The sequence below is a fragment of the Leiobunum rupestre genome, chromosome 3 (assembly GCF_980474605.1).
Source record: "Leiobunum rupestre chromosome 3, qqLeiRupe1.1.hap1, whole genome shotgun sequence".
NCBI classification, from domain to species: Eukaryota; Metazoa; Arthropoda; class Arachnida; order Opiliones; family Sclerosomatidae; genus Leiobunum; species Leiobunum rupestre.
This window is the reverse complement of record NC_143386.1, coordinates 31,061,039-31,086,148: the sequence shown is the minus strand read 5'-3', so window position 1 is coordinate 31,086,148 and position 25,110 is coordinate 31,061,039. Positions and strand designations below refer to the sequence as shown.

The window sequence follows — 25,110 nt, the reverse complement described above, 5'->3', positions numbered from 1 at the left end:
TTAGAAGATACTGCTCTCTTTAATAATATAACGAAGGTAAAAGGATCCCAATTTCTCCGAGATAACTAGAATAGCCAAAGGCGAAAGCGTCGCGTGTTTCTTTTAACCTCGCGACTTCGTACGTACTAGTTCCGATCGCGGAAACAGAGTTTAGACCGGTGTAACGCGCTCAAAAATTTAATATCTTTTTCAATCATTTCCTCATAACAGCTTCATTTCTTTCCATTTAAAACGTTATTCGATAAAAGCATTATTTATTAACCTTACTCTATAGGTAGCTAAAAAATCAATAACGTTTACTTTTTGAGAGGGCTCTAGTACCAACCTATATTTTTTTTAATTTTGGACCAATTTGCCTATTTTTAAAAAGAAATATGAAGCTGGAACAAAGGAACGGAAAATTCACTACAATAATAGCTTTATTAAAGGAAGCGCGGTGTTTTAAAAATGGGCCGTAGCATGAGCAACGTAATAACCAGGGCCGGATTAAGACTTTATGGGGTCCTAGGCCCAAGTTAATTTTGGTGCCCGCTAGGCTCTTCCTCAATTTATAATTGAGAAATTTAAGGAAAATTCATTTTGCTGCCAGATTTAGTATGTCGTCAGGGGCTAGACGGCAGTCCGTCAGAGAATGTGACAATCAAACGTTTTTGGTTCATAGGGGTGGACGCATTTACTAAAATTACTCCGGAAAATATTTTGTGAAAAGCAAATGATGAAAGTTTTGTACTTTTCTTTTTATCGAACCCTCTTGGTGCCCCTTGTAGGCTTGGTGCCCAAGGCCCAGGCCTAGTTGGAATATTGGTTAATCAGGCCCTGGTAATAACAGTAAGTATAAGTATGTAAATTAGAAAAAAAATATAACAGTACTGATTTTCTAAGTTACTGCGCAATCTAGGTTTAGTTCGGCACATCAATACGCCCCAGCCGAAATATACAACAACCAAGCACGATAATATATTGATAAAATACGCGAAAAAGTAGATTAGTCCATAATTAAAAGGGATAATATAGCTAAATCCTAAACAAATTTGAAGAAAATTAATAACTTACTAATAACTCGTACCGATAGGTCTTCGAGCAACGAGAAACTCGGATCAAATAGATCTTCGAGTAATAAACTAAATTAAAAATAAATAAAATAGCCAGAAATTTGTTTAGGATTTAGCTATATTATCCCTTTTAATTATGGACTTATCTACTTTTTCGCGTATTTTATCATCCTTCTCATAGTCCATAGGTGGTTTCTTCTAACTTAACTTATCGTATATACTATTCTCCACCACACTCCCCCCTTTTCGGCTTTCCGTTGCTATACGCAACGCGTTTTGAAATTTTTAATGTTTAGGCTTAGTTTCTCTTTTCGATTTGATAGTCGCCAGCCAGATTTCCCGCACGGTACTGATGAGTTCCAAATAGAACGAATCCGGTCTACCGTTGGAATTTCTGGCTATTTTATTTATTTTTAATTTAGTTTATTACTCGAAGATCTATTTGATCCGAGTTTCGCGTTGCTCGAAGACCTATCGGTACGAGTTATTAGTAAGTTTTTAATTTTCTTCAAATTTGTTTAGGATTTAGCTATATTATCCCTTTTAATTATGGACTTATCTACTTTTTCGCGTATTTTATCATCCTTCTCATAGTCCATAGGTGGTTTCTTCTAACTTAACTTAACGATAATATATTACTCAGTTTAGTTGCAAGTTCAAGTCGGAACTGAGTGACAGTGTCAGTTTTGAAAAAAAGATTAGGCAAGGATATTAGCATTAAAACAATACTTAATAATTTTATGTTACTTATGGGCGTAGTAATATAACAGCAGTGATTTAATATAATTTACATTGAAGGCTCTAATTTTATTTCAAATCTTCATTTCACAATAGGTGGTTTCTTTTCGCCTGTTCTCGGACTAAAAGTGTACTCTTTTTACCCTAAAACGTTTTATTCGCCTGTTCCGGGGATGATAATTACTGCGGCCCATAAACTATTCGCTTGTTCCGGAGTATTAGGGCTACTCTTTTTACTCCTTCTGAAAAGGAGGTGTAAATAGAGAAAATCGGATTTTGTCGTCTGCTAGCCAGAATTTATCTTCTGAAAAGGAGGTGTAAATAGAGAAAATCGGATTTTGTCATCTGCTAGCCAGAATTTATCTTCTGAAAAGGAGGTGTAAATAGAGAAAATCGGATTTTGTCATCTGCTAGCCAGAATTTATCTTCTGAAAAGGAGGTGTAAATAGAGAAAATCGGATTTTGTCATCTGCTAGCCAGAATTTATCTGCTGAAAAGGCCACAGGCAGCCATTTTGGAAGTACTTTTTTACTTTTTTTTTGGGGTGGCGGAGTGGTTAACACTTTAGCCTCGCAGCAAGAGGAGCCGGTTTCGATCCCAGCTTGTGGCACTGGGTGAAAACTCGGAACAACTCCTTCTGCGTTGAGTTTGCAAGTTCTCTTCCCACTGGTTTAAGGGGTTTTCCCCCGAGTTCTTCGGTTTCCCCTTCCATAAAAACTTGTCTAGGTTAACGGTTATAGTTAGTGTAGGGAGCTGTTGGCTCGATCTCGTGGCATGCAGGGCTTGCCACCACCCTCCTACGCATTGTAACCCGGCCACCTGATTTAAGGGCTTCAAAAGTCGCATGATGACTTAGGCCTAAGGTGGTGCCTTGGGTATTAGCCTAGCTGATTATTATTATTATTATTACTCCGACTCAAACTATTCGCCAGCACAGAATCGGAGTAAAATGACGTCGCAGCATTACTCGTCTTACCCAACTCCGATATCCCCCACCAAGTGATCCAAATCTGCACTCCGGTATACCACGATAGGAGTTTTTCTCCAGTTTACGCAGTGAGTTGCTTAGTAGAATCTTCTTCGAACGAGTCATCTTTGATCTAAGCTAGTAGGAAATCCCAATTTTTCATAAGGTGGTAGCAGTGTTTCCACTTTGCGGCGAAAAAGGGCGTTTTCGGCGAAAACTGTCTCGGTGGGCACAATAAATTTTAAAACCGGCGAAAAGGCGAATAAGCGGCGAAAACCATTGAAAACGGCAAATTGCGGCGAAAATATTTTTCGATATTTTCAGTCAGAAAAACTAAAAAATCGTCGTCTCTGTAGTCCCTCTACTCTGACCCCTATGACCGCCCATTCAATTTTTATATATACCAATAAAAAATGTGTAACATTTAAAGAAATAAAATGTATTTTTTTATATAAAAAATATCGCCTAAATCTAAGATTGGAAATAAAGAGAAGTAAAATATGCAGTGACACTCACTAAAAAAAAATAAGGTAAATCTATGGGGGGAAATTGCGGCGAAAACGGCGGCGAAAATCGACTATAGAACCGGCGAAAACTGGTAAAATTGCCTCTAAAATAGGCGAAAATCTCTACCGCAGAGTGGAAACACTGGGTGGTAGGAATAGAGGCTTCTGCAGACCCTTCCCCCTCTTAGCGATCAAAACAAAAAATTCGTTGATTCTACGCTTTCTCCGTACAAGTTTTAAACGAACGGATTAATCTTATTAAAATACTCATTATATGAAAACCGAATCTCTTTGTCATAGAAAAATATCAAATAGCCTGTTCTTAAATTGCGTAATGTAGAGATGTTGTTACATCAATTGCGTAACAAATCATAGTTTTGTAACGGAACCTTAAATTTCCAATTAAATCAAAGAAAAGTGTTGTATTTCCAAACGGGGAAATATTTATACTTTAAATCTTATTGGACATTACTAGGAATAAATAGAAGGTTGACGTTATAAAAATATAAAATTTTTCCCTACAAAATTTGGCACCGCTGTAATGTTCTTTAGTTTTGGTTATTAGAACTTTAGCTCCGTTAAATCATAGAGAAATAAAAATATAAATTTATTTCTCGATGGTTAAAGTTAAACAAACATTTAATAACAATGAGAAAAACTACTGTACAAAAATATCCCGTTCAGTGACGTTCACCGCTTAAGTTCGTCTGCTCTAGCTTGGGGTTCATAACAAGGCTAGACAGCGGGAATAAACTGTTAAAATTATTTTAATAAAAGGGGGTAGAAATCATAAGAGGAGGCCATAACTAGAGCAAAGCGCCGCGCCGATTTGATTTCGGTCAGCGGCGGCCTTTGGCGAAAAACCGCTGGCGGCAGCGGGCGCGCCTATTTCTCAAAAATCCTTGATGGCGTTAATTTTTTTTTCATGGTGGCGGCGTGAAGGGGAAAAATGTCTCCCCCCTTTTGAAAATTCCAAAAAAATTTTAAAAATGTCTTTGAAAGGAAAAAAAAATAAAGTTACGTAGAAAAACTAAAAAGAATTTCGGCGGGCGGAATAAAAATTATCGGTGGCGCGCCGAAAGTAAATGACTCGGCGGCGGCGGCGGCGGTTCGGCGCCAGTGAAAATACCGGCGACGGCGGCGTTGGATCGGCGGCGCTAGGCTGTAGTTACAAATCATGACGGCAACACAGCTATCATGATGGTTCGTAAGTAGGCAAAATAAAAGGTACAGTAAGAAATGTACAATTTAATTTGGAATTTTCTAACTCTAAAGTGACCTACGTCAAGAGGATATTTTTCAAAATATACGAATATTATAAATTAAATAATAATACAACATTAATCTATTGTTATTTCACTGCATGCAACGGTTTGTTTTATAAAAGCTAACCGATAGGGTTTCGCAATAATGTCCACAAAATTAAAATTTGGAAAAGTCCTTCACCTTCATTCTCAAAAGGGACAAAGAGTCCTGGCCGAAAACTGTTGGATGACTCTAAAGCCACGGTCACACTAGAGCTTAAGACCCAGTTTAGGTCGGTTTGAATTCTACTTTTGACCGCCGACGATAATTCTTGGTTCACACATGCGAAATCGATTCACCCCAGTGCTTTTCTTTTACGAACCTTGGATACACCCCGGCTCGCTATATAGCCAAGGCTTAACGTCGTTTCAAATTATGACCAGAATTTTGAAAATACTAAAATGTATCCCAAAACAATTAGTTAATCAGGTTTACTATACCTAAAGTAATATTATTTGAAATTATTTAGAATTTTATTCGCATTATTTTTGAAAATACGAGAAATTTTACTTCCCCGCCTGGCCGCCTTGTCGTTTTGAAAGCGATTCTAAGTGAACCGACTTGGACGAGTCTTCCCCCCCTTGCGTAAAAAGTAATGCCATTGTATTTTTAAAGTGTTTCTACCGTAAAACGAAGGTCACATGTGGTCATCTCCTTATCTTTCCTTAACCCCGCGAATACTTGTTCTTTCTTTAACTTTTCTAAATATGGTTTGCCAGCGGATTTATAAATGTATCCCACATGTTGAAAAGTGTCGCGTATCTTTCCCAAATGTTGAAGGTGTACCGATGATACTGTGTTCCCCATATGTCAAGATAATTTCCACGTGTGTGTCCCAGGTGTAAGGGGTGTGACCCCTTCACCAATTGGGTAATAAAAGGTCAGTCCCTTGCCGATGATTTGGTAATGAAAACAATGACGCTCCGTTGATGGACAGAAGGCTCGAACAAAACTAAGCTGCAGAGCCGATAACCCAAATTTTTTCCTAAGTGATGCTTGGAACTCGACTTCTACTCGGAGCTGAAAGCTTGCCTACTACGATCGCGCCAAATGACATAACTTTTGTCCTAAGTGATCTATTATCAGTTGTGCTCGGTCTCCGGCTAAACTTAGCTGCGGACTCTCATAAAAATCTAACTCGCTAAGCGTGCGTCGCGTAGGCCCAAGCCATTGCGCGGGCAGGTAACGCTGGTGCGTGAGCAAGTGATCCAACTGTGTCCAACAAGATCTCCAATGAGTGCGCTGCCGCAGTCAAACAATGCAAGGGGACTGATGACTAGGTATAAAAACCGTTGACCTTTAATGTAAATATTGTGGGAATTGATGTATGGGAAATTGTTTATGTTGCGTTATTTATTTTATTTTTGAGTGTTTAATTACTGTTTGTTTCGCCCTATTAAACCCTGGTATAACCATTTAAATCTAAATTTAATGATAGTTGTACGCTTACCATTTTCTAGACCAGCAGCTACGCTATCTCCAATAGTGAACGATAGGCGTTTCACCCGGGAATAAAGGCAGAATAGGTAAGTTAGCCATGGTGCGATCAACCCTTTATTGCGAATGGAAGGGTGCGTGTAAAAGTTACGTTACATGGCACCTAGGAAAACGCAACCCGTCAAAAGTCGTACATTTTCTTGTGTACATTTTTCATTGGTTAGAAGCTTTATCGTCTGCTGCCGTCGGAAGGGAAATATTATGAAATTGTCTTTCCCCCGCCCGTAAAACGTTTAGTTTAAAGGCTCATCCAATGAAATTTGTACACAACACTGCGTTAGCGGGTTTAAAGGCTAGCTGCGTTCTTGTGTTTGTTACTCCTAGCTGGCACTAACAACATTTAACATTAAGGGCCGATGTGTCGATGGAGTATTGGAATATAATTTTATCCTGTAAAGCAAGAGCACTACATTCAGTTAATTCATTTCTATTATACTTAAAGGTAATATTTTACAGCAATTGCTTTTTAATTAACAATTTTCCCTACTCTAGAAGCTTCACTAATCTTCCGAACGTCTCCCGCTCTCAGATTGTAAATGCTGAATGTACGATTTACTAACAATTAAAAATTATCTACTCGCATTATTACTACTATTTCTACCGATATATTGGATGATTTTTCACAGCAAGCCCTAATATTAAGATGTAAATACTGCCAGGTAATCCTGCGTATGACACTTCTGCAATAATCTGTACAACTGTTTTCTCTTAAGTGGTTCATTTTTAAGAATGTCTGGATATTATCCGCCACCAGTATTGTTATTTCTTGCATCAGTTTTTAGGTTGTTCCATTTTTTTTAAATCAGATGAGGAATTTTTAGGCGCTAGCAAAGCTGATTAACTACGAGTGCAACTGCTGCCCATCGATTATTCGGCTCCTTGTTCTGAGCACTGCTTTTACGCAGCTGAAGCTCTTCACATTTGGGTTGCTTAAGATGAGAAATAGAGACTTCCATTACCTCCGCAGAATGTGAAGGGTCTTCATCCCCTTCATTCATTTTTGGCTCCGTAATAACTAAGCATAACTAAAAAAAATTGTTAAGTACTTAAGAAAATATTTCCCAAAACTGAATTGAGTTCAAATTTCTCCACAATTTTCAAACAATACTAAAAGAAATTTATTTTTGTTGTTTGGAGAAAAGCCTTTAAAGGAAAGGCGAAAGGGTGAGGAGTTTTCATTTCAGAAACCGGATTTAAGAGCCCTTGGCGCCATCCATATGCAAATAAAGACAATTATAGCAACATAAAAGGTGTAATTATCCCCAAAACCTACATTTGCCTATTGGTACAGGGCTCCAGCCGCCTGGTAGCTAGCATAAGTCTATAATATGTTGTAGCTACTGATAATATTGAACAATCACACGTTCGCTACTCCTATCTATATCTATATTCCTAAGTGTCTTCTGTCTGTCTTGCGTCTGTTTCTCTATAGGCGTCCGAGCCGTTCAACCTAGGACCTCCAAATTTCTCGCAGCTATTCTTATGGCTCAAAGACAGCGAGTCGCGCTATTTTCATCGATTTCCAATTTGGGTTAAGTTAATTAATTAAATAATGTTACAAAGCGAGTCGAAATCTATGTATTTTTGCCCCTGGAAAGGTGCCGTGAATCCTGCAACCTACATACACCTATACAACCAATATTTTTCTGCCTCAGTCAATTTCGCGGCTGCGTCATCGTCACTTGGAGAATGGAGACTGGGGGAGGGGGGGGGCAAAAAGGGTTTTGTTTATGACCAAGTCTTCACGGGATTTTATTTCTAGCTGGGGCCAGGCCGAAGGCCGGGGGATAGTTCCTCTATGGCCGGGCTACCCAGCTAGTATATAATAAAGGTATTGTAAAAAACAATTCTATTTTAAGATTCAGATTACTAAAAAATGTATATTTTCAATTACTGTTATTATTATAAAAGGTGTCGTTCTAAGGCTAATGAAATTTAAAGTATGGCTATTACTATTTGGTTAGTAAATAGATGGCGTTAGAGAAGTATTGAATAACAATTCCAAATAGATGGCAATGGCATTGAAAAATTTCAAACTAAAATAACGCTAGATGGCACTGTACGCTTAATTTTTGTGTAGGGGTCGTTTAAACGTTATTTCCGGAACCTGCGTTATCACGGGTTACGTCACACTAGTAACGTCGCGGCAGCCCTACAATTGGCCAAGCCAGAAGGGAAAGAAGAGGGAAATCAGTGGGCTCGGGTCAAATGATAGCCCCGAAGCTAGGAATATAATACTGCGTACCTGGAACAGAAATTTGTATTCCCCCATCACGGACTCGTTGTTTTAGCTTCGGCAACGCGACAGCTATACAATTTCGGACATACGAGCGTAGCGCCATCGTCAAAATAGGCGGAATTGTTTGTCTCTATAAATTTGGCCTACTTTTCATTCTATTCACAAGGATTTTTTGTACAAGTTGAAACACGAATATTCTACCGGGATTCTACGAATTTAATTTGAAGACAATATAAATAAATCTTTTTAAAACCGGCACGCATTTCTAACCAAGTCATTTCTTTACCCGTTCTATACTTACCCTGGACTCACCAAACGAATTTTTTTAGGTATACTTAAATTGTAGTACTAAAAATAAGTTATTACAACTGTTCTTAAACCTTATCTATGTTAATTAATTATAACATTGAAAAATAACGCAATAGACAGTATTTTCCAAAATTATATAACGCGCGCCGGAATACTTAGAAATTCAACCGTAAATACGTAGAACAAATTTGAAATTCCCCCGGCCGATTTACCGGAAATTAGTGCTAGTATCTTTGCAACTGCACCTACAATCACTGTTATTTGAGTTAGGATCAATGATCCATGTCTGCCGCGAGACAAAGTCCAAAAAACGTACAACGTAAAAATTACATTGATATAAATAAAATATAAAATTATATTTATTGAAATGATTTATTTATGTATATAAATTCTACGTACATTAATAGTGTCTATCAAGATACAATTTAATTATATCAGGCTATTTTATTGAAAGGTCAAAAAATTAGATTTAACTTTTAATTGTGTAGATATCATTCTAGATAATTTTATCTACAACAAACCAGAATCAGAATTGATAACAAAATGTATGTAGTAGCTCTCCCGAATAGGAAATTTCAGATTTTAACAACTACTTCCAATGAGTGATGTTATTGTTTATATGTTGCTATTCAATTTCATTGTTTTAACTTATGATTGTGAAAAGTGTTTTGGAACATTTATATATAGTTGAAAGTTTTTAAATGCTAAATTTTGCGGTGTTTCAGACTATCCCGAAAAATTAAAATTAGTGATAACCATATTATAAATTATATGTTACCATGGTGCCCACGGATGGTCACTAAGTAGAAATAAATACCATCTTGATTATATATTTTACTAGCTGAACTGGCAGATCTTGTCCTGCCAGCTAGGAGCAACAAATACAGCACCCCACCCCACACAAGGAGAACGCAACCTGTCAGAAGTCGTGCATTTTCTTGTGTACAGTTTTCATTGGTTAGACGACTTAGCGCCTGCTGCCGTCGGAAGGGGAAAATTCGGAAATTGTCTTCCCCCTTTCCGTAAAACGTTCAGCGTTAAGGCTCGTCCAATGAAATTTGTACACAACACTGCGTTAGCGTGTTTAAAGGCTAGCTGAGTTCTCCTTGTGTTTGTTGCTCCTAGCTGCCAGTGTATATTTGTTTGTGAATGTGGAAAAATTAAAGATAACTCCCACTGATCAGGTTTCATTATCTTTATTGCTATAAATTGATGATGAACTATATACTATAATAATTCACGTGAATCGTGTAAATTTTTAACTATTCTATTCGCTATGTAATCGAACTAACTTAAAATTTTCATTTGCTGTATAAATGTACAGATTGAACAGTATAGAAGTTGATGCGCTGCAGCGCCATCTAGTGGCGAGTTATAGCAAAATGGATGGCACGAAAATATTATCCGTGATCAAATATCTATGTATACCAATTTCAATGGCAATTGGTTGTACGGTATAGAAGTTGATGCGCTGCAGCGCCATCTAGTGGCGAGATATAGCAAAATGGATGGCACGAAAATATTATCCGTGATTAAATATCTATGTATACCAATTCCAATGGCAATTGGCTGTACGGTATAGAAGTTGATGCGCTGCAGCGCCATCTAGTGGCGAGTTATAGCAAAATGGATGGCACGAAAATATTATCCGTGTTTAAATATCTATGTCTACCAATTTCTATGGCGATCCGTTGTACGGTATAGAAGATGATGCGCTGCAGCGCCATCTAGTGGCAAGTTAAAGTGAAATGGATAGCATAAAAACCTTCTCCAACTTTTATGGTGATCGGTGAAACAATATTGGAGTTTATCAATCTTATACATAATACCACCATTCATTTTTATATATATAGATTTAAGATTTATTCTTTCGTTACAAAATTAATAAAATATATAAAATGTATTATAAAATTAAAAATTCAACAACACAGAAATATGTTAATAATCTCCGAGGAGCTTCAACACTTTTGGATAAACGTATTTGTGGGCTTCGAGACCATAAACATAGTCCAAATGACTCCATTCGTCGATTTCAATCTTGTAAGATTCAACAAGTGTCTTTAGTTGCGTCTGCAGGTAAGCCACGTCTTCAGGGACTACCATCCAATCGTTCTGAGACCACAAGATGGCGATGGGAGACCTTATTTTACCCAAATCATACGCCGGTGCGTGGATCTAGTCATGATAAATAATTTTTATTCAGAAGTCGATAATACCCCCTTCGAGAGGAACTATGCACTCTCCTATAACCGCCTTTTTAAACCCTACTTCTATGTTAGGTTCTTTAAAAAGGCAAATTAAATAGCAATCAAATTATAAAAACATTATTAATTGAGAAATTAACCATTTGTAAATAGAAAAATGAACACTGGAGTTCCACCATTATTCGAATTCGCTCGTAACTTTACAAGCGTTAACGGACGGGAATATTCCATAGTTCTCGGATTGGCTAAGAGTGAAAGTTTAAAGCAAGTGTGAGCTCGACGTGTACTAGCTCTTTTTATCATCAGATGTCGCTAGCGCCGAAATCAAAACAAGATACTTAGGCTACATTTGGACTAAAAAAGGCGGGACATAAAAGTACCCCTTGCGTTGATTGGCTCGTTCTTAAATTTGACAATAACTTCAATTATAGTAATTTTTAACAATATATTTTATATGGGATATATAATTTAGGTTAAAGTCTACTAAATAGAGTTTAAGTCGTTTAATTATAATACTCTACAATGGTTCTCTGACTACGTTATCGTTTCGCTATAACGCTATTTTGAATTTTAGCTTCCTTTGCCATTAGTAGATGGCACCACGCTTTCCAATGAAGTAGATTTTTCGAAGAATCGGATAGATTCATTGCCATCTCTAATAATAAGGTCTTTCCCATAATACAGGTGGTAATGATTGGGCCGACAGTTGCTTTATATTTTAAATTGTTTTAGGTGAAACAAAGACCATAGAAGACCGAGGTCGCCTGGTGGTAGCAGTGGTAGTTTCAGGTTAGCTACAAACATTCCCCTTACGCTTGGAAGTCGTAGCTTCGGACTGAATTTTTCTTTTCAAAATTGTAACTAGAGACCACTTAAAATAAAAACTTTAACCTATAATATAATGTAAAGAAGTATAGCTATAATTTTTCAAACAAAAATTAGGTTAGTTTTAATTTTCAGTTTTCTCTAGTTAATAAATAAATTAAATAATTATTAATAATTTAAAAAATAATTAATAAACTAGACTAAATAATTATTAATAATTTAAAAAATAATTAATAAACTAGACTAAATAATTATTAATAATTTAAAAAATAATTAATAAATTAAATTAAATTAATAATAATTTAAAAAATAATAAATAAATTAAATTAAATAATTATTAATAATTTTAAAAATAATTAATAAATTAAATTAAATTAATAATAATTTAAAAAATAATAAATAAATTAAATAAAATAATTATTAATAATTTAAAAAATAATTAATAAATAAAATAAAATAATTAATAATAATTTAAAAAATAATAAATAAATTAAATAATTATTATTAATTAAATAATTAATAAGTTAAATAAAATAATTATTAATTAAATAAATAATCATAATTACATATTTAAAAAATTTAATCCCATAATTAATAATAATTAATTGATAATAAAATAAATTCAATAATTAATAAAAATTAAATGTTTAATAAATTAAATTCAATAATTAATAATAATTAAATGTTTAATAAATTGAATTCAATAATTAATAATAATTAATTATTAATCAAATAAATTCAATCATTAATAATAATTAATTATCATTAAATGAAATTCAATAATTAATAATAATTAATTATCATTAAATGAAATTCAAATATTAATAATAATTAATTATCATTAAATGAAATTCAAATATTAATAATAATTAATTATCATTAAATTAAATTCAAATATTAATAATAATTAATTATCATTAAATGAAATTCAATAATTAATAATAATTAATTATAATTAAATTAAATTCAATAATAAATAATAATTAATTATCATTAAATGGAATTAAATAATTAATAATAATTAATTATCATTAAATGAAATTCAATCATTAATAATAATTAATTATCATTAAATGAAATTCAATCATTAATAATAATAAATAATTATTAAGTTTTCATAGTGACCGAAAATTGGGGGTTATTATACACTTTTTCTGTAGCGGATTTACCTGTCCATAAACTCGAAGATTCTGCCGAGGGCCGAAGTCAAACCTCGAAAATTGGCGCGATTTGCCGTGTTGCGTGATATGCTTCACCATTCGAAGAGAGATACCACTGGGAGAATGACTGATGTATACCGGAAGCCTCGTCTGTAATGGTATCATTTATCAGAAATTAGATAATGTGGTCTGATAAATCAAGGATCCTATATGTTAGAAGGATAGGTAGCCCTTCGGCCAGCCCGTGTTTTCAAAACGCCGGCAGCACCGTCGATATTAAGAGAGCCTCTAAACGTGGGACGACTTGTTTCTATTCCCTCAAGGACAAATTTTGGCGGTGCTTCCTCCATATTTTGTCCTTGGCGTAATCTAAAGACGGATTCTCTATCGCGCATGACCCACCGACGGCGCAGCCATATTTCGTCCCTAGCCTCATATCCTTCTAACATATAGGATCCTTGGATAAATTTAGTATATCAAATACGTATTTTAAATTTTTAAGTAGAACCAAAAGTACATAATAGATATCTTACGAGAAACTTATGCATCCCCATCTACTGATTACATATTTGCTTAAAACAAGAATGAATCTATTTATAGTTAGAGAAGGGATGCAAAAAAATCACGATTGTTTTGATAATCAGCAGATTTTCTCAAAACCAGTGTCTTTTTAACAGCATTTAGGACTGTTCACGAGCCGAGCTGAACGAGCTTTTTGATAGCTCGGCTCGACTCGAAAATAAACGAGCCGAGCTGAGCTGGCTCGCTTTAGATGCTTGTTTAAAAAAATAACTGGAGTTACTAAGATTTTAAGAATTTATTGAAAAAATATTTTTAACATTTTCAGCGTTATAAGTAGTCGAAGTTATAGTTTAGAAGTATTTGAAATTGTGACTTGTTTCTCCGATTTCTCGCAGGGGTGTAAGTAAGGTAATAGCCAATAAGCTCGCGAGCCGGCTCGTGAGCCAAATCAGCCAATATGGCTCGATACCTATTGGCTCGGCACGGCTCGTCCAAAAAAAGCTCGCCCGTTTAATAATCGAGCCCCCGTTGACTCGGCTCGGTTCGGTTCAGCTCGAACTCAGCTCGCTCGTCACGAGCGTTTAGGTACGGAATTATCCGACATATATTTACCAGAGTACACCTTTCAATAAAACCTGTTCAATGATTCGCCAACGACAAGGAGTATTAATATATGAGTATTTCAGTCGAAGCTTGCGAAATATGGCTTTGAATTTAAGCCAGGTTCACACTTACCCCTAAAATAGCTGGGTCTTAGATAACTAGTTTTCAAAACCAGCGTGAGAAATCGCTTCGTGTTGGTTCGGGAAGCAACTCGTCCCAAAGTCGGTTCGCTTAGAATCGCTTTCACAACAACATGGAATAAAATTCTAACTAATGTCAAATAATATTACTGTATGTATAGTAAACATGATTAACTAATGGTTTTGGAATACATTTTAGTATTTTAAAAATAATAATTATAATTGGAAATGAAGTTAAGCCTTGGCTATAAGCGAACCGGGGTGAAGCGATTTCGCACGTGTGAACAAAGATTTATCGTCGGCTGTCAAAACTGGCATTCAAACCGACCTAAACTGGGTTTTAAGTGAAATCGGAAAAAATTCCGCATTGTTTTCCATCGGATAATTATAGATAATTCTCATGATAATGATAAATCGATAATTATTATTATTATTATTATTTAATAATATTAATATCATATAATATAATATTGTTATCAATATTTATCAATTTACCCATTATAACAGATAATTATCAATAATTACCAAGCTACCCTGAGTTAGAGAGACTATAGTCACGGTCACACTAGAGCCTAAAACACAGTTTAGGTCGGTTAGAATGCCAGTTTTGACCGCCGACGATAATTCTTGGTTCACACGAGCGAAATCTCTTCACCCCGGTTCGCTTACAGCCAAGGCTTAAAGCCATTTTAAATTATGACCAGAATTTTGAAAATAATAAAATATATCCCAAAATAATTAGTTAATCGTGTTTATTATACATAAAGTAATATTATATGACATTATTTAGAATTTTATTCAAGATCTTACGTTATTAATTTGTCCCGAGCTTTCAGGTCCAGTAAAAATGTCCAACGCCATTTCGCAAGCGACTCTAGTCATCGGACTCCCACAAATCTGCGTTGCTAATTTCCTGATTTCGTAATGTTCTTGAAAAAGCCCCATTGCGTCTACTCCCAAGGCGTTCAAAGAGAACTGTTGACAAAAATCACCCCGAAACATAGGTCAGTTAATAGGAAGAACATTTTGCCAAATAAATAAATAAATAATAATTATAATAATAAGCTAGGCTAATACCCAACGCATAGCGACTTTTATGCCTTTATTTCAGGTGTCTGACAGTCCGAGTATTAGGTTGGTTGCAACCCCTTCATGCCCACTGCTCTTTACACTTGCTATTACCATTATCCTCAACAGGTTTGTATAGAAAACCTCTTTAACCCGTTGGGAGATAAGATCACATCGCGGAAGGAGTTGGGTGAAAACTCGGAACCATGCCTTCCGCGTAGAGTTTCCAAATCCTCTCACCACTGGTTAAAGTGGTTTTTCCTTTCCATAAAAACTTGTAGAGGTTCACGGTAATAGTTAGTGTAGAGGAGCGGTTGACTCGCGTGGCTTGCAGGGCTTGCCACCACCCTCCTACGCAATTTAACAAGACCACCTGTTTAAGGCATTAAAAGTCGCTCGATGACTTGGGCCTAAGGTGGTGCCTTGGGTATTAGCTTAGCTGATTATTAGCTGATTACTGTTGCCAGTTTTCACCTAATGAAAACCACGATGTCATAATGCTATGCAAAAAATGTATCCGTACCGTGGCTAAGGGTGCAATTTCCCTTAGAATCGTCTTGAAATGTTGGAAGAAGACGGCTGGAGCTAAAAGAATCACGGGGTGAACCTAGAATTAAATGAAATTTCATCAATGGAATACGAAGGGAACATCCAACTCTAGAACCACGACTTTTTGATTGTGCTTAGGCAGCTATATAGTTTGCACCCAAAGGACGGGCCAATGGTCTCCATGGAAACCGGGAGGGGATATCAAAAATTCAATACTAAATAGGTAGACATTTCGTTGGTCAGTTTCTCTTTTCGGTTTAATAGTCGCAAGCCAGGTTTCCCGCACGGTACTGATGTGTCCCAATTAGGACGAAACCGGTCTACCGTTGGAAGTTCTGGCTAATTTATTTAATTTTATCAAGTTTTTCACTCGAAGATCTATTTGGTCCGAGTATCGCGTCTTTTTGTTTGCTCGAAGACCTATCGGTACGAGCTATTTGTAAGTTAATAAATTTCTTCAACAAATTTGTTTAGCGTTTAGCTTTTTTACCCCTTTTCTTAATGGACTAATCTACTTATTCGCTAATTTTTTCATCCTTTGCAATGCAGTCCATATGTGGTTCCTTTTAACGTTACATTTCGTTGGTCATCCCATCGAAGTGACAAAACGTACGAAAATTAGATTTATGCTTTAAAACTTTTAAATTAATAACACAACATACTATTGTTTTAAAATCTGTAAGGGTTAGCTCTTTGGTTAACGATTGTTTTAATTTAAAAAGCAAAACGATTAACTAATTCAGATGTATTTTTTAACGGAGATGAACGTGTTTTGTCTGGTATGAGGTCGGTATTAAACAAGATGATTAAAAGTAGATACCGATATTCTTTAATAGACAGAAATGGGAAGCACTATAGCCATGGTCACACCAGACCTTTACACACAGTTTTGGTTGGTTTTGACCAATAAAAATTTAAGGCTTCAAGCGATAGTGTGGCCATGGCTACAGTGTCACCTTCTTAACCATATTGATACAATAATACTACTATAGTGTTACTTGTAATTTGTAAATAATAACTTTCGAACTATTCCGGCTATGGCACCCACAGATAATAATTATCTCACAACTTACGAACTTAGCACTCAAGCTCGCGCGGAAAAATCATCAGGTTAATTTACATAGAAAAATTATCCGTTTTCTTGGGGTGTGCAAAATATTTGGTTAGACCAAATAATTCGATCGAATATTCGATTCGGCGAATCGAATAGCACTCGGGAAAGTTCGCGAATATTCGTTTTTCTTGATTAAATAGTCGAATATTCGAAAAGATAGGAAAAAAGTATTTGGTATTTTCAAATAGTTTGCAAACTGGTCGAATAACCGCGGGTCTTTTTTTAATTTGTTGAGTTTCAAGGCCCTCAGAGGAGAACGCTGGGGTAGTTAAACTTTAAAAATGTGTATTTTAAATATTGTTTGTAAAAGTTTTATTTGAAAAAGTTTAGTTTTATAGTTTAAATTTATATAAAATAAATATATATTATACATTTGGTTTAGTATTTTACTATTGCAAGTAAAATGAAGAGTGATTTCAAATACTTTTTTATTTTTTTACAAATATGCAAACTATTTGGTTATTTCAAAACCAAATACGTCGAATTATTTGGTATTCGAAATACTATTTGGTATTTGATCAGTTAACTGACTTAAAATTTTGGTCTAAAAATAATCGACCAAATTATTTGACGTTATAAATATTCGATTTGGTATTTGACGTGCCTTGAAAAAAATATTTGATATTCGATTCGATCCCCAAAAAAATGGTATTTGCACACCTCTACCGTTTTCTATCCGATCGTTATTCCTTAGTCGGAAAATCTTTTGAAACAGTGTTGTCACGATATTTTTAAATGTAGAAGCGAATGTTTTTACGAATGGCTGTGGTCGAGGTGTTACTTTAAATTAAATTTTTAAATGGGAAAATATTTGTGTAAAAATACTAATTTCTGTACAAGCCCTTTCAAGCTCTTACTTCATATTAGTGGTGGACAATAAATTTAACCTAACTCTATACAATAATATTTAACATCGATCACTTTATTTAGCGGACTGTATTTCCGGCAGAGGTAAAAAATCTCCGACTTTGCTAGTGGTCGAAGGTAACAGTGACTTCGAGTATGATGATATTCACATATTTTATTAATGCTATAGCTTAAGAAAATGAATGTATAATATATTTCGTCCCACAAAACTTTTCTTTCGTAACGCATTTTGTAAAATGAACGTTAGCCTGATATAGTACTTGATTCAAACGCACTACATTGCGAATGTTAAGATATCACTGACGGCTTTGGCTCCGCCTACGAGAAAAAAAAATCCCCTTTGCGCGCGCTCCCCTCACGCATTGTTGTTTGTTAAGTTAACATTTTGACGCCAAAAAACCGTCAGCCACATCGAGACGAAAACCTGCCGCGATAAGCATTCCAAGTAGAGGTATGGATTCCTGACTAATCTTGTAGTATAGTAAAGGTGATACAATAAACAATTGTTTGTTAAAAAATTACATTATGAAACAAAATTGTATCTATTTGCAAGAGAAGCAACTGTACGATATCAAAAAGGAAATAAATAAACGCAAAAGTATTTACCCAATCGTTATATTCGGGTCTGGAGGACAACATGGACAGGGCTATGGAAGCTCCGAGAGAAAATCCAACGTAGGCAATCTTATTGGTACCAGTTACTTCTCGAATGTGATCAACAAACGCTGTAACGTCTCTTTCGCCAATTTCAGAGAATCTAAATGTAGCGATTGTTTTGTTAAAATGCCGTTTACAATACAGGACTTGGTTCTTACGAGAATTCCCAGAATTTCTTGGAGTTCTTGGACAGCCAGAGATGATGGTCGCCGTAACTATTACCGCGAGAGTTACCCAACCAGACGTCGTACCCAGCGTCGGCCAAAATGAAACCTAAATGTACCAGGACCATAAATGTTATACAGTTATACAACGGGTATCCAGGGGCGTAGTAACCATTAGGCAGAGTAGGCACGTGCCTAGGGCGCCATTTTTATAGGGGCGCCAAAACTCTGAAAAAGCCCCACGGTCGAAGTACTTGGCTCGCCCCTACTTAGCTGACCAGCCCGTTATACAGTGCCCAAGGGCGGGAAATCTTTGGGTGCCTAAAGGTGCCGAAAGGGTTAATCCGCTTCCGCGGGTATCCCTCTGAACCATGAATTAATGCATTTCTTTGATGAATATCGTATTGTCTCATTCGTGGGGATGGGAAGGTCTTCGCCAGTGGCGTAGGGACGTTTGAGAAGTTTCTAGTGGCAAATCAGCTCAAACTTTGTGGTCTGGCAACGTTTTGAAAATTGCATATTTTATTTCCAATTCTTAGTGCGAAATTTATTTTCGTATAATTCTAATGAACGATAATATGTAACATATTTAACCACACACCTTTATTTTCAATTGATTTTCAAGTAATATAGGTATTTTTCAAAAAGTAAAAGTAATTTTCTTTGCTATACCGTAAACGTTTTGGGCAGTTATAAAGAATCCTTATTTTAGCCCCTGGCAAACGCCTGTCTTCTAATTGGCTTAAGTGATTACGTAAAAATCAGAATACCACCACCCATCCAAGCTCTAGATAATTCAACAGGTTAATATTCGTTGTAGAAATGAATATATCCATGGTAGACCCGTCAACACTGTTTGCGCAGAAGTATTTCACCTAAACTTTGGTGTGGGAAATTGATCACAAAGTCTGCGCTTGTTTGAAGAACTCCGTGCATTAGGAAGACGACCGGTTTTGTTCTTGGAAAGAGGTCGGAAGATTTTTCGTTCTTGCCTCGTGGAATCCGTTGAATCGAAATAACGTATCCGTCATCGGTGACAACCCAATGATCTTCAACGGGGTACCCTTTACTCGCGATCAGTTCCGTCTAACGAAATTGAAAAATAGCTATTATCGAGGTGAGTTGGAAGCGGGAACGAAGCGAATCCCAATTATACTGATGTTTCAAACTACTGCCAAGTCCAGGTGACATTTTGTAATTCCAACAACCACCAAAACAACAAAAAATCCAAAAGCGGCCAAAAATTATAAAACAAAACTGGCTAAAATTCCAAAAACCATTTACAAATCCGTTAATAAAATGTAATAAACCTCAGGTCGACTTTACAGTTTCTGCCAAGCAAACATGGTAAAACTGCAGAAAGACATGGACCCCGACTCCCCGGTAAAGCCAACAGTTATTGCACACACCGACCCATTAAGGGCCTGGCAGAAAGACAAGTCAATATGGTTAAATGACAAGAAAATATGATGAAATTGCCAAATATAATAATAAATATAGTAAAATGACAAGGAAATATGGCAAAATTGTCAAAGATTAATTCGTATATACAGGGTGTTCGCAACAAAATTAAGGAGTTGTAGGGTTGTGAGTTGAGAAGTGTGCCGGTTTTTTTTTTCATTTTCCTACGATGAGTTCAAAGAGCGCCAGAGAGCTTCAAAGTGTGGCCTACTTGCCCCTGGAAGTAGGCTGCAACAAGTGCAAAACCAGGCAGCAGGGTCTTTAAATACTGTTTAAGTCTACTTTTTCACGCTGGTTACCTCGAGTTGTTTACAAAGTCCATTTTTACCTATCACACGAACCCAAACCATAATGTTCGCGTTTCCCTGCTGCTTGGTTATGCACTTGCTGCAGCCTACTCCCAGTGGCCACACTTTGAAGCTCTCTGGCGCTCTTTGAACTCATCGTAGGAAAATGAAAAAAAAAACCGGCACACTTCTCAACTCACAACCCTACAACTCCTTAAAATTTTTCCATAACCTTTGAAACTCCCTGTACATGGTAAAATGGCGAGAAATGACGTAATTCCAAGTACTATAAAATAACACTTACGGTATTTTTGTTTACATCTGGATCATTTCGGCCATCTTCCATCCAATTGCCACGGCTACTCGCGCTACAAAATGCTCTAAGCGAAGTTATCGCGAGACACAGATTCCCCAATAAAACGATAATCGGAAGTAGAACAACCATCCTAACCTCACAGATACGTTTCAACCGACTAATTCGTATCTCGTGCACCGCTGCTTGATACTAAAGCATTCAAGTGACAATAATAACAAATTGGGGCTGTGCTGTAAACAGATTAAAAACTTTTTTGACAACAACAGCAGATGTTGTTCCGACAATAACACTTGAACACAATTATCTGAACTCTAACAATTTAATTGATAACGCGAAACTTCAATTTTTAATTGTATTTATTTATCACAAGTGTTTGGTACACGTATAAATGCGTGAGGGAAAAACCCGACAGACAATGAAGAACTTAGTATAATTGAACATTAGACAGCAAATCACGATCACTCCAAGCCACTTCAATTCAGTTTTCATCTCGAATTAAATCCAATATAAATGATTATAAACGATTATATTTTTAAAGTTAAAAATAATGCCAACATAAGTTGGCTTAAAATTTATCGCGATGCTGTTCTCTAACGGGTTGCGTAAACCTACGCCGATTTAAAAATACCCAAAGAGATGAGAGTAAATGGATATTTTCCCAAGTGTTTTTGTAGCAAAATTAACTCTAATATTAAATCGAAAACTGTAACCTAGAGAAGGTACTAATAATCGTCCAAGAGTTCCAGTACTTTGGGGAAAACGTACTTGTTTACTCGCAGTAAAGCCAATTTCGCGTTGATGTGGAAACCGAAAACTGGCGCCGACTACCGTATCGTGATTTCCGAAGCTACTCTTTTAGTGCGAAAGGTTCGTTGTAACGTAACTTACGTGACTTTTACACGCACCCTTCTATACGCAATAAAGGGTTGATCGCACCATGGCTAACTTACCTATTCTGCCGTTACAATTAAGTTCTTCCCGGGTGAAACGCGTATCGCTCACTATTGGAGATAGCGTAGCTGCTGGTCTAGAAAATGGTAAGCGTACAACTCTCATTAAATTTAGATTTAAATGGTTTTACCAGGGTTTAATAGGGCGAATCAAACAGTAATTAAACACTCAAACATAAAATAAATAACGCAACATAAACAATTTCCCATACATCAATTCCCACAATATTTACATTAAAAGTCAACGGTTTTTATACCTCGTCATCGTCCACTTGCCTTGGTTCACTGCGGCAGTGCACTCATTGGAGATCTTGTTGGACGCAGTTGGATCACACGCTCACGCACCAGCGCTACCTGCCCGCGCAATGGCTTGGGCCTACGCGACGCACGCTTAGCGAGTTAGATTTTTACGCGAGTCCGCATCTAAGTTTAGCCGGAGACCGAGCACAACTGATAATAGATCACTTAGGACAAAAGTTATGTCATTTGGCGCGATCGTAGTAGGCAAGCTTTCAGCTCCGAGTAGAAGTCGAGTTCCAAGCGTGACTTAGGAAAAACTTAGGGTTATCGGCTCTGCAGCTTAGTTTTGTTCGAGCCTCCTGTCCATCAACAGAGCGTCATTGGCGTTATTGTTTTCAATACTAAATCGTCGGAAAGGGGCTGACCTTTTATTACCCAATTGGTGAAGGGGTCACACCCCTTACACCTGGGACACACACGTGGAAAATCTCGTGGCATATGGGGAACACACTATCATCGGTTCACCTTCAACTTTTGGGAAACATACGCGACACTTTTCAACATGTGGGATACATTTATAAATCCGCTGGCAAACCATATTTAGAAAAGTTAAAGAAAGAACAAGTATTCGCGGGGTTAAGGAAAGATAAGGAGATGGCCACATGTGACCTTTATTTTACGGTAGAAATACTTTAAAATACAATGGCATTACTTTTTACGCAAGGGGGGAAAAGACAGTAGCAGCTATCGCTTTAAGCGGACAATAGTGAACGACTTCGGTGCGAGGAAGCGGGAAGCGGGACCCCTAGTCCTACGGAGTCATCACTCCCCTACACACAATGGGAATCTTAAGGAATGGTCGAATATGGAGTCAATTACTCCACTCGCGTCCCGCGCGAGCTTCGTAAACTACCCCACATGCGGAAACACTCCCTGGAGAAAAATAAACTGAATTCCACGGAATAATAATTAGGGTTTTTGAAATATATCTAATGAGAGCTAAGAACTTTTTAATGTAACGGCTAAATGCAATAATTCCATTATTTTATGTTACATCGTGTAGCGGTGAGAATACTATTCGCTCACGAAGAGGCTCTCGCCAAATTGGCGGCCAAATACGCTTATACGAGGACCGAAACTAAGATATTCACCATAAACTCAAATGTCTTAAGTACCACTATAAATAATTTGCATTTAGGAACTATGCCCAATCGCGTTATAGTGGGTTTGCTCGACCACGACGCCTATAACGGGAATCTGACCAAATCGCCCTTTTGCTTCGATCACTTTAACGTTAATAGTTTAGCTCTTTATTCGGATTCGGAGAGTCTAGATTCTAAGCCTTGGTGACCCAATTACGATTCTAATCTTTACGTCGAGGCGTACCACACTTTGTTTACCGGAAAGGGCTTGCATTATAAAGACCAGGGCAATCAAATTTATCTGGCAGAGTATCCTCTCGGGTATACGTTCTATGTTTTCGATCTTTCCCAAGATTTAAGCGCCAGTTCGATTTTTCACTTCAACCCGACCAGACAGGGTCAACTTAGGCTCGAGCTAGAATTCGCTAAAACCGTGCCACTCGCGTTAAGTTGTTTAGTGTTTATGGAATTTCAGAGTTCCTTCCGTATTGATAAGGCTCGTAACGTAATTATCGATAACCCATGAAAAGCGGAGACATTTTGAGTGTAATGGAAAATACCGAACACTTTCTCGGCGTTTTCCCCCCCCCCGATTTACTACCCCGCCTCTCTGGTTGTTAACTTGGAGACGCGTGAAAAACAAGGCAGCCATTGGATCGCGATATATTTGGATGCTAGGCGCAACGGTTATTATTTTGATTCATTGGCCTTGGGCCCTCTATTACCCAGCATAAATTATTTCTTAAAAAACAATTCGATCAAGAGAACACATAATAGACGGCGATTGCAGTCGATTAAGAGTAAAGTGTGCGGAGAATATTGCGTCACATACTTTAGGCATCGAACTAAAAAGAAGAGCACGGCCAGCTTCTTTAAAGCTTTCTCTAGAAATCACGTGAAAATGACGTCATCGCTACCCAGAAATTCAACGGTATAAAAAGGGGTGTTCTCTGAAACAGCATCATCAGTGCACTATGAACGCTCTCATTCTCGAGTACGAGCTTCTCAACGCTAAAAAAGAACGGGATGTCGTCGGTCACATTGACAGGGCGGTGAAAACGCCTCTGTACTACTACCCACGTTCCTCGGTGGTCGTAGAATTCGACTATCTACTTGGTAAAAATAAACAACGGTGTCTTGGCGATGAAACCGATTTTGTAATAAAAGAATTCGCTATACCGCCGAGAAAATGTCATCCTGTCTATCGTGGACGTTCGAGCCACCCTATCCCAAGGAACAAATACCTATTCCCATTCAGCGTCAAAACGGCTGGGTCGTAAGGAACCAACACGGCCTAGACTGGACTGCCGGACAAACGCCATACCGTAAATTAACGTCCTGCCTTTCCACATCCACCGCTAACGCTGCGCGGATCTACACGAAGGGTGCTGTAAAATGTAAATTTTTGTCCGAGTACTTGGACTGCGTCGTGCACGATTTAGATGACTTCGCTTGTCCAAAGCCCATAAACATTGATAACACACCGGCCGTAAAGTATTTATACAATCATCGCTCTAATAACGTACGTAAGCCTTGCGCTCTGGAGAGGTGTCTACTCTTCGCCAATTGGGTCTACCACCACGACGACGCCATTAGTATTCAATTACGTTACCCTTTTTAAAACACCCAATCCCGTCATTTGTATTTAATAAATCCCCCCTAAATAAAATATTTTGTATCCAATCATGTCTCTTTATTGCAAACCTATATAAACGATAGCATATCTAGCGTATACGCCATAGGTATCATGGACTCCAAACAGAAACGTCTCGACAGTTTTTGCTGCGGGAATAACCCTTTCGTTACCAAGGAAACAGTTAGCGGAGGCCGGACTATTTTGCACGCATAACGGAGACGCAGTTCAGTGCGCATTTTGCGACGGAAAACTGTTTGACTGGAAATCCGGAGACGTCCCTCAAGTGGAACATGATAAATACTTTGTCCATTGTGGCAGAGATATACCACCCAGTGAAAAATACGTATCGACCAACAGTACAACAGATAAATATGTAACATTATCAATTAAAGAAAGCGAACTCAATGCTATTATGGCCCTCTTTGTAAAACATATCATTTCAGAAAAAAGTCCGATTTGATACCATAAACGTAACGTTATATATTCCACCAGAAGATCACCGAAATTAAAATATAATTAACAAAGTGCATTTTCAACGAATTATTTACAATGTCGGGAAAATACTCGAACCCATATTGTTAACCAGAAATAA

At 37.0% G+C, this 25,110-nt stretch overlaps 1 protein-coding gene across 1 annotated transcript; it reads right to left on the bottom strand.

The window, feature by feature from the left end:
* Window positions 1–10,551: 10,551 nt before the first annotated feature.
* LOC149951475 (gastric triacylglycerol lipase-like) lies at window positions 10,552–20,893 on the bottom strand. The gene is made up of 8 exons (XM_090169559.1): window positions 20,539–20,893; window positions 19,362–19,572; window positions 18,481–18,595; window positions 18,272–18,422; window positions 15,659–15,742; window positions 14,878–15,042; window positions 12,812–12,952; window positions 10,552–10,788 (listed from the first exon to the last, which is right to left on the bottom strand). Exons 1-8 carry the CDS (start codon window positions 20,677–20,679, stop codon window positions 10,552–10,554), a joined length of 1,245 nt encoding a protein of 414 aa, XP_090025685.1. The 5' UTR covers window positions 20,680–20,893.
* Window positions 20,894–25,110: the final 4,217 nt, after the last annotated feature.

Bases quoted from the DNA above. Each gene is read 5' to 3' on its own strand.
- LOC149951475 (XM_090169559.1), bottom strand. From the start codon at position 20,679: ATGGTTGTTCTACTTCCGATTATCGTTTTATTGGGGAATCTGTGTCTC. The intron at 19,573-20,538 runs GTAAGTGTTATT...CAATTTCGTTAG, and splicing joins CAGATGTAAACAAAAATACC to ACGGAACTGATCGCGAGTAA. The intron at 18,596-19,361 runs GTGAAATACTTC...TGGTACATTTAG, and splicing joins TTTCCCACACCAAAGTTTAG to GTTTCATTTTGGCCGACGCT.